Source organism: Budorcas taxicolor, chromosome 17 (genome assembly GCF_023091745.1).
Source record: "Budorcas taxicolor isolate Tak-1 chromosome 17, Takin1.1, whole genome shotgun sequence".
NCBI classification, from domain to species: domain Eukaryota; kingdom Metazoa; phylum Chordata; class Mammalia; order Artiodactyla; family Bovidae; genus Budorcas; species Budorcas taxicolor.
Window position 1 is genome coordinate 57,971,229 of NC_068926.1, and position 12,386 is coordinate 57,983,614.

The window sequence follows — 12,386 nt, forward strand, 5'->3', positions numbered from 1 at the left end:
GCAAAGAGTCAGACACGACTGAAGCTACTGAGCATGCATGCACGTAAGTGTGTGTGTGTGTGTGTGTGTGTGTGTGTGTGTGTGTGTGTGGCTGTGCCGACTCTTAGTTATGGCACTCAAGATCTTCAGTGTTCATTGTGGCATGCGGGATCTTTATTGTGGCATGTGAACTTAGTTGCAGCATGTGGGATCTAGTTCCCAGACCAGGGATCGAACCTGGGGCCTCCTGCATTGGGATTTCAGAGTCTTGGCCACTGGACCACCAGGAAAGTCACCTGCCTGTCTGATAAGGACCCTTGTGATTACACTGAGCCCACAGGATTGTCCGGGATTATCTCTGCATCTCAAGATTCCTAACTTGATTCCATCTGCAAAGTCCCTTTTGCTGTGTAAGATACCTGTGATACTGTGGTTTATAATAAGGAATATATTTGCTCTCGGGCTTCCCCAGTGAAAATGGCAACCCTCTCCAGTATTCTTGCCTGGAGAATTCCATGGACAGAGGAGCCTCCTGGGTCACAGTACACGGGGTCACAAAGAGTCAGACATGACTGAGCAGGCATGCTATGCTACATATTTGGTCTCCATCCTATGTCTGGCTCAGAGCTCCTAGAATTCTTGGAATCTCCTATGATAAGAGTGATGAAGGTGTCTTGTTATTCTTAACAAGTCGCTTTCAACCACACCTGCGTTTATGTTACTATGGTGACTTTTGGAAAGCACCTGGGGTAGGGGGCTGGTTGCCAGGGGAACCAACCAGGTGATTAGAGGGTTGGATCTTTTGGTGCTGTGCCCCTGAGCTCCTCAGAGGGAAGAGGGGCTGGAGGTTGAATCCATTGTCAATGCCCAATGATTCAATCAGTCATTCCTATGGAGTGTTGTCGTTTAGTCACTAAGTCATGTCTGACTCTTTGCGACTCCATGGACTGTGGCCCGCCAGGCTCCTCTCTCTATGGGGATTCTCCAGGCAAGAATACTGGAGTGGGTTGCCATTTCCTACAGGCGATCTTCCCAACCCAGGGATCTAACCCTCTCTCTCATATTGCAGGCAGATTCTGTACCATCTGAGTCACCAAATAGTTGAGCAAATGGGACAGAGCCCCTGCTTACATGGAGGTTACCTTTTATAGGAAGAAATGTGTTCATTATCAAATTAATGATAAGCCTCGGGACCCTCACCAAAGGCCCCTTCTTTCCTCATTTTACATAAATGTCCCCCAGTTGACTCACGAGTTTATCCTGTGTGTCCCTTTTCTAAAATAGGGCCTCCGGGGAATTCCTCGACGGTCCAGTGGTTAGGACTCCGGGCTTTCAGTGCCAAGGGCCTGGGTTTGATCCCTGGTTCCATGAAGGCTGTGTAGTGTGCCCCAAAAAAGAAATAAATAATAAAATAGGGCCCCTGGGACTTCCCTAGTGGTCCAATGGTAACACTTACGCCCTTCCACTGCAGGGGGCACAGGCTCAATCCCAGCTCAGGGAACTAAGATCCCACACGCCAAGCAGCACAGCCAAAAAAAAGAAAATAAGTAAACTAAAATAGGACTCCAGACAATAAAGCTTCAGGCTCCTGACTGCAGAAAATGCACAACCTCAAAGTTTCAGTTCAGTCACTCAGTCGCTCAGTCGTGTCCGACTCTTTGCGACCCCATGGACTGCAGCACACCAGGCCTCCCTGTCCATCACCAGCTCCTGGAGTTTACTCAAACTCATGTCCATTGAGTCGGTGATGCCACACAACCATCTCATCCTCTGGCGTCCCCTTCTCCTCCTGCCTTCAATCTTTCCCAGCATCAAGGTCTTTTTAAATGAGTCAGTTCTTTGCATCAGGTGGCCGAAGTATCAACTTACATTTTATTTGGGGACCTTATTGAGGACTCTAGCCCAGGAAGTCAGCCTCTCAGAAAGCTCTGAGGAACTGTTCCAAAGTAAAAAGGGAGGAGCCAGGGTACATAGGAGTTTTTGCTGGGGGGAAAAGAACCATAATTAGTCAAACATCTAAAGATTGCTGCTAATCACACACACACAAAAAAAACAAAAACAACAACCAAAAGCAGACATCTCAAGTTAATGATTTTAGTGCTTTTCTCTGTATGGAAAAATGCAAGAGGCCGGGCCCATGGAAACCATCCCTTTGATAGGCATCTCTAACGATGTGGGGCCGGTACCATATTTTCCTCCATCCTGAATTCCCCTCAGGGTGCACCATCCAGGCAGCACTGGCTTGAGGGTGGCAGCATTCTTTGTTTACTGAAACGGGAGGCAGTGTTCTTTGTCCACACCCCATAAAGCCTGAATCAGCCATGCCCGTGGGTGAATCCGATATGCCAATGTATGTATTACAGCAGTTTAGGAGTATGTGTGTACTCAGTTGCTCAGTCATATCTGACTCTTTGCAACCCTACAGACTGTAGCCCACCAGGCTCCTTTGTCCATGGGGACTCTCCAGGCAAGAATACTGGAGTTGCCATGCCCTCCTCCAGGGGATCTTCTCCACCCCGGGATCGAACCCAGATCTCCGCCATTGCAGGCAGATTCTCTACCGTCTGAGCCACCAGGGAAGCCCAAAAATACTGGAGTGGGTAGCCTATCCCTTCTCCAGGGAATGTTCCCGACCCAGGAATCGAACCAGGGTTTCCTGCAGTCCAGGCAGATTCTTTACCAGCTGAGCTATGTACCGAATGAATGAAAGGGGGTTCTGCGAGGGCAGGAGAGAGAAGCAGGCTTAGTCTGTGATCAGCAGGCATGCCTGCAGGCAAGTTCTTGAGTTGGAGCTAAAGGATGAGTAGGAACTGCAGACAGTCCAGGAAAGTGGCCCTGGATTAGCAGGTGGGAGAGAGAATCAAGGGGCTGGACCAGAAGAGAAAGGATGCGTTTATTTTGAGAACAAGGAAAACCATAGATTTATTTTGAGAACAAGGAAAACCATAGGAGATGTTGAGGGGGGTTGAGACATAGTCTCTCTAGCTGGGCTGTGGTGGTCTCATGGGAAAGGCATTTTGAAGTCCTCCAGCCAAAGATAACCAGAAATACACTTGATGGTCCATGAAGATATTCTCTTGCTATAGCAGGTTAGGACACCCAGGAGGAACTCTGGGGAGCCAGGTTAGTCAAGGATTGGGGCTTGTGTGAGGGGATTTTAAATAGGAACTCAGGTAGTCGGGGGTGGGGGGGGCGGTGGCTTCCCAGGTGGCGCTAATGGTAAAGAACCTGCCTGCAATGCAGGAGACATAAGAGACATGGGTTAGATACCTGGGTCAGAAAGATCCCCTGGAGGAGGGCATGGGAACCTACTCTAGTATTCATGCCTGGAGAATCCCATGGACAGAGGAGCCTGGCAGGCGACAGTCCATAGCGTTGCATAGAGTCGGACACGACTGAAGTGATAGCATGCACACACAGGTAGTGGGGATCATCTTTGGGTTAAATACAGTCAGCAGTTCAGCAGAAAGGTACATTAAAAACTTAGAATTTTGCCTGTCACCAAAATGAAAGGAGACCCATTCCCTCTTTTCTTTTTTAGAGCATTTCCTTTATATATTCTATATATGTAAATCTTTCCTCTGTTTCTCTCTCTCTCTCTCCCTTTTATTTTTTTTTTTTCTGGCCATGCCGCAGGATTGTGGGATCTTAGTTCCTTGATCAGGGATCTAACCCACACTCCCTGCATTGGAAGCATGGAGTCTTTACCCCTGGACCACCAGGGAAGTCCTTCCTCTGTCTCTTTCATAGGGATGTGAATCTTTTTTGTGGGTTCTATTTTTTTAAATACTATGGCATACTATACACAACAGGAAATTTATAATTCAACTATTTTTAAGTATAAATTCAATGGTATGGAGGGCATTCATGCTGTGTAACTGTCAACCACTATCTCTTTCCAGAACTTTCTCATCACCCTAGACAGAAACTTTGTACCCATTCAGCAAGAATCCCCGATTCTCTCCTCCCTCCCAGCCCTTGGTAAACCTTTAATCTACATTCTGTCTCCAAGAATTTGCCTATTCTATATGTTTCATAGGCGTGTGATCATACAATAGCTGCCCTTTTGAGTGTGGCTTCTTTTTTAAATTAATTAACTCGGCTGCACCAGGTCTTAGTTATAGCATATGGGATCTTCAGTTGCGGCATGCGAAATCTAGTTCCCTGGCCAGGGTCTGAACCCGAGCCCCCTACACATTGAGAGCGCAGAGTCTCAGCCACTGGACCACAGGGAAGTCCCTCACATGCAGCTGCTTCCACTTAGCATCATGTTCTCAGGGTTTACCCGTCTTGTAGCACATGTCAGTGCTTCATTCCTTTTTATGTCTGAGTATTACTCCACTGTGTGTCTACACTACATTTTGCAAATATGCCTCCTGGCCAATATCACAACCTAGGACTGCTTCTTTTAAGGGCATGGGAGCCATCTCTTTGAAATGTAAATGTCAAGGAAGGTTGTGTCTCCCAGCCATGTGGGAGTTTGAGCACTTGTATTTATACTGTAACTGCCAGCTTATCACAAAGATGAGAAATTTTACTATTCCTTGAGACAAAGGCAGATAGTATAATGTATGCTCCACTTAGCAGGTGACCTTAGCATGAACTGGGCTAGGGAAAGTACAATCAGACTCTTACCTTTTAGTGCTTTAAAAAAAAAAAAAAAACATACTTATGTATTTATTTAGGCTGTGCTGGGTCTTAGTTGAGGCATGTGAAATCTAGTTCCCCAACTAGGGATCGAACCCAGGTCCCCTGAATCAGGAGAATGGAGTCTTAGCCACTAGGTCAACAGAGAAGTCTCAGATCCTCTTACTTTTTAAGTGAATGGTAATTTACAAGCCACCACTAATCTCAGGAGCATGTACATGCTGCAATGCTTGGCTGTCTATAAAACGGTGGGATTTCTCTCTGTGATCTCATTAGTGGGTTACCTGTGATGTATATCACCATCTGGTTTAATGCATGTTCAAAAATAAAAATGTTCTTCTTTCCTAGGGCTTGGGGAGTATTCTCTGGATTGGCAGAGGAGAATTTAATTTTAATTGTCATTGATCAGAAAGCAAGAGTCATCCATAAAAACAGCTTCCACCTCACAGGCTGGAAACTTTGCCAAGGTCTGAGTGTCACCAAGGTTGATGTTCACCTTCTCGGAGCCAGGGCTGGACTGTTAGGAGCCGCAGTAGAGATATGGACAGAGACAGTGGCTGAAGAGAGAGAAGAGACAGATTTGATGGATATTAAGAATGATCATTCAGACAAGAAACTGCTTCCCTGTTTCCCCTCAGAAAAGCTTCTTTGAAGTAACTGAGGCACAGAAATCTTAACCTGTATTGGGCATCTGAATACAAATAGTGTATGTTAGCACATAGCTCAACCCTTTTTCCAGGTCCTGTGAGATCTAACCATGGTTAGCATGTGCAGTGGTTGAAAGCTTCGAATCTGGAGCCACCACCTGATTCCAACTCAGAGTTCTTCAACTAAGCCTTTCCTGGCCTACAAAACTAAGAGCACAGAAACAAGGTTGTTTCCATCTCCTAGGTTTTGGATTTACCTCTTACTCAGCAACGGGAACTGATGTATGTGCATTGTTTCATTTAATAGGAAGACCTATTGTTATCCCCATTTCATAGATGTGAAGGCAGAGGCTTGGAGATGTTATGCTCTACTGGGCATTTGGACCCAGATGGTGAGGGAGAGAGAAGTGAGAAGGATGGCAATAGGTTCCAGTTTTGCAGGAATGCATGGATGGGTAGCCCCTTCCAAGGCAGGAACCACTGGGAAAGAAACAAGGTAAACTTGGAGGAGGGGGTGAGGACTTTGAGCTCCTGGGAGGCAAGGACACTGTCTTATCCACTTCTGTGTCCCCAAGGCACACAGTACAGGGCCTGGCACAAAAGTGAGCTGAAAAACTTAAACAGGTGCAGGTGTGGGAAAAAAGAGAGCGCCTGCCCATAGCTGAATGGAAACTCCTGTTTGGAGGATTCAAATCCAGATTTGACCACTTTTTGTCTCTGTCACTTTTAATGAGTACGCTCATCTCTGTGAACTAGGTCTTCCTTATCTGTAGATCCAATATAAATATGGTACCTGTCACAGCCGGGCTCACATAGGATGCCGTGAAGAACGTGCTTACAATGCTTGGCACAGCACCCACTCATGAGTTTTATTATTAGAGCATACTGGTTTAGCATCCAGTCAAGCAGAGTCAAGCAGATCTGGGTTAGAATCTAGGACAAGGGACTCCCAACAAGTCCATTTATCTCCCTGAACCTCAGTTTCCCCATCTGTAACTTGGGAAGAAGAACAGTTCTTAGGGTGATTGCGGAGGATGGAAGCTACTAATCCTGTCCCCTCATAGCTCCCAGGCCCACAGCGGCGTTATTTTCCAAGACGCGTTTCCTTCCCTCGGCCAGGGGCGCAGCCCTCCCGGAGCAGCTGGGGCTGAGGGGGTGTGGCCACGGGCCTGAGCGGAGGGGGAGCGGGGGGACCCCGGCACCCGCCCCTCGAGGCGAGTGGGCGGGGCCAAGTGGGGCTGTGGCCACAGGCTTGGGCGGGGCGTGGGGAGCCGGGCGGGGGGACCTCGGCCCCCGCCCCTCGAGCCGGGTAGGCGGGGCCAAGGGGGCTCCCTGGCGCGAGCAAACGCGCGCGCGCGCGGGGCCCCAGGTACGCGGACAAGATGGCGGCGGCAGCGGTCGACAGCGCGATGGAGGTGGTGCCGGCGCTGGTGGAGGAGGCCGCGCCCGAGGCGGCGGGCCTCAGCTGCCTCGTCAACCTGCCCGGAGAGGTGCTGGAGTACATCCTGTGTAGCGGCTCGCTGACGGCCGCCGACATCGGCCGCGTCTCCAGCACCTGCCGGCGGCTGCGCGAGCTGTGCCAGGGTAGTGGGAAGGTGTGGAAGGAGCAGTTCCGGGTGAGGTGAGCCCGCGCTCCCCCCTCTCTCTGCGCGCCCCCCACCCCACCCCGGGGCCCCGGCCTGGCTGCTCCGAGCCGCCGCCGCCTCCCTGCCGGCTCGCGGACCCCACCCCCGGGAGGACCCCTTCCCGCGGACAGAGACACAAAGGCCTCCAGGCCGCTGCCCCTCCGTCCACGCCAGGCGGACCCGCGGATGCCCAGATGGCGTCTCGGGAAGCGCCCGGCAGCCCGGCCCCCCATCAAGGATGACGACCGTGGTTATCACCGCTGATCCATCCTGCGCGCTTCTTTTGTGCCCGACTCCGTGCTAAAATGTTTACACGGACCCGGTGATGCAGTGATCCTAACGGCCCTTTGAGGGAAGCGGGCGCAGCATCCCTTTGGCGGTTGGCCGAGAGCACAGATTTCGGTTAGGACCCGGCATAAAATCTGGCCCTGGCATACTCACCGCGTGACCTTGCGGGTAGCAGCTTCCCTTTTTGGAGCCTCATGTATCGACTTTAAATGGTGTTGTGATGAAGACCTATTTTTTACTGTGGTGGTTAGATGAGCTGATACATGGGGAGCCTTACACAGGGCCCCGCTCATGTTAACTGTGATTGCGATCACTGTGATTGTTGTTGCTACGACTGTCCCCATTTTATAAATGGGGAGTGAAGACACAGTATTGATATTGCTAAGCCAAGGTCACGGTGTATGCGAGTGCGTGCGCGCCGGGTGAAGATTTGAACTGGGTCCCTCGCTAGGGCCGCCCCTGATCCCTAAACCCAACCGCTTTCGCTGTTTTCCAAAGCTGCTTTTGATTCCTATTTCTTCTGCCTTTGCGTCTCTGTTAAGCTGAGGGGGTGTTCTTCTCCTTGTAGGTGGCCTTCCCTTATGAAACACTACAGCCCCACCGACTACGTCAATTGGTTGGAGGAGTACAAAGTTCGGCAAAAAGCTGGGTTAGAAGCCCGGAAGATTGTAGCCTCGTTCTCAAAGAGGTTCTTTTCAGAGCACGTAAGGACCCGTTGATGGAGCTCTAAGCATTTGCCTGCTAGCGGTGGTCTGCGTCGGGGTCTGTAGGCATTAGCTCATCCAGCTCTTTTTGCTGTCTCCCTGTTCAGTGCGCTCACAGTCCCTTCCTCACTTAGATGGCTGCAAGAGTCATTGTGTCCTTTCCTCCTATCCAACAACACGGAGCCATTTGTCCCTGCCAGCTTTACTTTTCTAAAGCCAGAGAGAATGGGGGGAGGGATGGAGAGGGAGGGACCCGCACGCAATGTGGAGGGAATCCAGATCAGCACTATTTCTCTTTAAGGAAGTTAGACAGTATTTTTTGCAGTCTCTACATGATTGGGGGTATCATCCATGATTGAACACTACAAATTTCACCCAGTAGTTTTCCCAGAATGGTTGCCAAATTAATACAGTTCTTCTCTCTGGCTTTGCAGGTTCAAACCAGTAGTGAATGCGTTATTTGTTAAGGTAACAGAGGATTAAAAGCTACCCATAAAGCGAGAATTATTACTCCCTCAGTGATACCATCTCATATACATTATTTCTGAAAAGTTGTGGGGTTTTTAATGTTTGTTTTTAATGTTGTTGAAACGCATGGGTTTGTTTGGTTTCCTTATGTCTCACAGAAGTTTCTGTATGAGGTCCTGATTCTTAACTTTTTGCACATTCTGGAAAAGAGACAGCACTAATATTTTATTTCTGATTGGAGGTCCAGAAATGGAACCAGTCTGATTTATCCTGATTTACTGAACATTAATTCCGATTTCTAATTTTAATTACTTTTAATGAGTTCACACAATCCCTTTCAAGTTTTTGAAAGGGAAAATTCGAATGTGGCATGGATATGAATATCTCTCCCTGTAAAGAATAAAGCTTAGGTGTTCTCCAGTGTAATTTGTTTCTATAAACAAGTGTTTGTTGATGTCAGAATGACCTGAATTTGTGTCCTATTTGGGATAAGCCATATGCCGGCGAAAAGCGCTTCTAGTCGCAGATATTCCACACTGGTCTAAACATGTTTGCACACATACACTTGGGGGTGCTGGATGTGCTTGATGCACTGGACACGAGCCACTCCTTTGCAGCCTCTGCTTACAGTCCAGCTGGTCTTGTGCGCATGTTTAACAGCCCGAGCCTTTGTCCAGTAATGGCGCATTGTTGTGTCTTTCCCCAGATCTGTCTTTCCCTGCACCTCTGCATGATTAGAAGTGTGTCGAGGACTTTGAACATAGCAGGACTGTTCTTAGGATTGATCTGTGGGTAGATGATTACTTTGGCTCAGGACCCTTGTGCTCCTGTGTTTTCCACGTGCACACAGGCTGACAAGAAATTTCCTGCCTACTTTCAGAAAGAAAAGTGGGAAAAGGAATCAAATTTTTAAACCAAGGGGGCGGGGATCTTACAGCTCATCGGCACCACCACCTCAACTTACAGAGGAGAAAACATGCCTCAACCTTCAGAGTCACCCAAACCCCTAGACTTCCTTCTCTGGCCCTGGACTCCTAGTTGAACACAGTGTTGCCAGCACAGAATAGGTACTGGGAAAGACATGATTTTTATACTTTTAGTCCTCCTTTCAGAGTTGTTTTTCCTTAGGTGAGAACTCTGGGTTATTACTTTCAGAAATTCCCGTCTATAAATTCCAAATATAATTCATTTGCAGCTAATAATATGATTTGAACAAATTACTGTTACCCACAGGTTCCTTTTCTCCCCTAGTGGGTGGGTGGTGCCAGATAGTGTGGGAGAGGTGTTACCGCTTCCTTGGAAGTGAACGGCTTTGCTTGTAACTTTGTGTGTGAGAGACAACAGCATTGCTACTCCTTACTGAGGCCTCTGCGTCTGTCTTCTTCATAGGTCCCTTGTAACGGTTTCAGTGACATTGAGAATCTTGAGGGCCCCGAGATATTTTTTGAGGATGAGCTGGTGTGTATCCTAAATATGGAAGGAAGGTAAGCTGTAGTTCTGTCAGGAGTTTGTTTTACTAATAACCCCAGGATTAATTGCTGTAATAGGTGTGTGGCTGAACAATGAGACGTGTATTTCAAATGTTTCATGTTACATTCATGTCGCTGTAGTACGTTTTTGAAAAATTCTGTGTATACAAGGTAAATACACCAAGACAATTAATATTTAAAGAAATGGTGCAAAAATCCTTGTGGGAGAATTAGTATTTATTCCTCCTGGTTGTCAAATACTGTGCTCTGGGTACTTGTGTCTGTTATGTCGTTTGGGTAACACAAATTATCCTTTCTTTGCTGTCATCGCCAAACTTGCCTGTTGTGAGTTGAATTTAAAAAAATATTTTTCTTAGAGGCATGTCGTATTTAATGGATAATTTTTCATAGTTTCTGAATTCTGGTAAGACATGATCTTACTTTAGCCATGGACATTGTAGATATCTGGTAGAGTTGTTCATCTCTCCTGATTAAGAAGAACCCTTTGTCTCTTGGTTGTTGCTTAAAGTTTTTTATGCTTTGTATTTTCTGCTGTGAAGGTTAATTTCTAGTTTACCTGAAAGATGACTTGGCTTCCAGCCTGACTTACCTATGAAAAATATTTTCTGCTCTAAAAGTTCTGGAAACTTGACTTGAGATGGAAGATAAGAATGCTATTTTAACATCTTCCTTCAGAGAGCTCATTGTGAAATAGCTCACAACAAGGCGTAAGGCGTTTTTCTTTACTGTGGTCAAAGGGCTTTAGGAGAGCGAAGTGTCTGTCAGTGGAGCAACTGTGAGGAGAGGTAAGGCGTGTCACTATTCTAGGCCTTGGATGAGTCCTGATGCAGAGGTCATTTTCCTGTTTCTATTTTGGTTTATCTATAAATGAATTGAAGTGTGATCTAATAGTCAGTATTGTGCAGCTTTAAAAATAAAAGTCGACCTCTCTTTTTTGCATATATACATATAGACTTTTAAATACATAAATAGTCAATACATACTGAGTTTATTGGTGGTTTGGGTTTGCTTAGATGTTTAGTGCAGACTTTGTTTTTTTTTCTTATTTATGTGGCTTTTCCTTCCTCTCTTCTCCCTCCATTTGCATTGGCCTTCCCTGCCCCTACTCCCATAATTTATGATGACAACCTAGATTGTAGCCCATGCTAATATGATATACATGAGGATGGAGGGGATCATTACTTTACAAAACTGAGATCATATAATAGGTACTTTTCAATAAATATCTCTTTTTCCTCATTCAACATTACCCTGTGGAAATCTGTCCTGATCAATTGGTAAAAATCAAATTCACCTTTAATAATGACTGCCTGCTTTTTTTGTAGTATATACCATGACTTATTTAACCATCCCTCTGTTGATAGTAACCACTTTCTTCTCCATTTTGTGTTACTGTGGAGAGTGATGTTTCTAGTGCTTTCATTTCTAAGTATTAGTTCCTAGGAGTGAGTTTCTTAAGTTAGACTATAGAATGTTGTTTGGAAAACATAAGGCAGTGCATAGGAGACATAAGAGATGCAGGTTCAATCCCTGGATCGGGAAGATCCCTTGGAGGAGGAAATGGCAACCCACTCTGGTATTCTTGCCTGGGAAACCCCATGGACACAGGAGCCTGGTGGGCTACAGTCCATGGGGTTGTAAAGAATTGGGTACAACTCAGTGCCTAAGTACACAAGGCAGAGCATGTCCTTGAATAAGACTTACTATCACAAAAATGTCAGTTCTTCCAAAATTAGTACATAAACTTAGTGCTGTTCCATTTAGGATCCAACAAGAGTTTTGTGTGTGGATAGTATTGTCATAAAATTTACACAGAAGAATACATTCACAAGAAGAGCCAGAAAAAAACAGTTTTTAAATAATCACAATGGGAAACTTCTGGAATAGGAAATGGCAACCCACTCTAGTATTCTTGCCTGGGAAATCCCATGGACAGAGGAGCCTGGCAGGCTACAGTCCATGGGAACACAAACAGCTGGGCACAAGTGAGTGACTGAATACACGCACACAATAGGAAACTTCCACCACTTGATATTAGAACCTATTATAATGCTACCTGTTATCAAACATTACAAAACTTGAATAAAAATGGATAGCTCCATCAGTGGCAGAGGATCATTCAAAGCCATGTCCCAGCATGAAAGATAATGTATTCAAGCTCAGAGGGGAGAAGATGGATTATTTAATGAATGGTATTGAACATAACTGAATATCCATCTGGAAGAAAGTAAAACTTGCATCATGTACAAAAATTAAATTCTAAGATTAAACAACCTGAAATTTTAAATTATCACATGAAAATTTCAAGAAAACAGGAGACTTCGTGTGCAATCTAGGAATTCCTTCTGAACCATGACTGGTAATGCAAAGGCACTTAAAAAAAAAAAAAAAGACATGATTTTGCAGTTAAAAAAAAAAAGATTTGTATGACCAAAGAAACTATAAAGAAAGTCAGTAGAATACTTAAAATTTCTGAAAAGAAATTTTAAAACGTACAAAGGATAAGAGAATAACATTCTCAGGAAAGCAAGTCCAGGC

General features: G+C 46.1%; 1 protein-coding gene across 2 annotated transcripts in view; it reads left to right on the forward strand.

Annotated features, from left to right (window-relative positions):
* The first annotated feature begins 6,645 nt into the window (after positions 1-6,645).
* Positions 6,646-12,386, forward strand: part of FBXO21 (F-box protein 21) — a 38,642-nt gene continuing 32,901 nt past the window's right edge. For both annotated transcript variants that reach the window (XM_052654386.1, XM_052654387.1), the window contains exons 1-3: positions 6,646-6,894; positions 7,755-7,890; positions 9,748-9,842. In XM_052654386.1, coding sequence (XP_052510346.1) covers positions 6,656-6,894; positions 7,755-7,890; positions 9,748-9,842 — 470 coding nt within the window. In that variant the 5' untranslated portion in view covers positions 6,646-6,655. The remainder of the gene's footprint in view (positions 6,895-7,754; positions 7,891-9,747; positions 9,843-12,386) is intronic.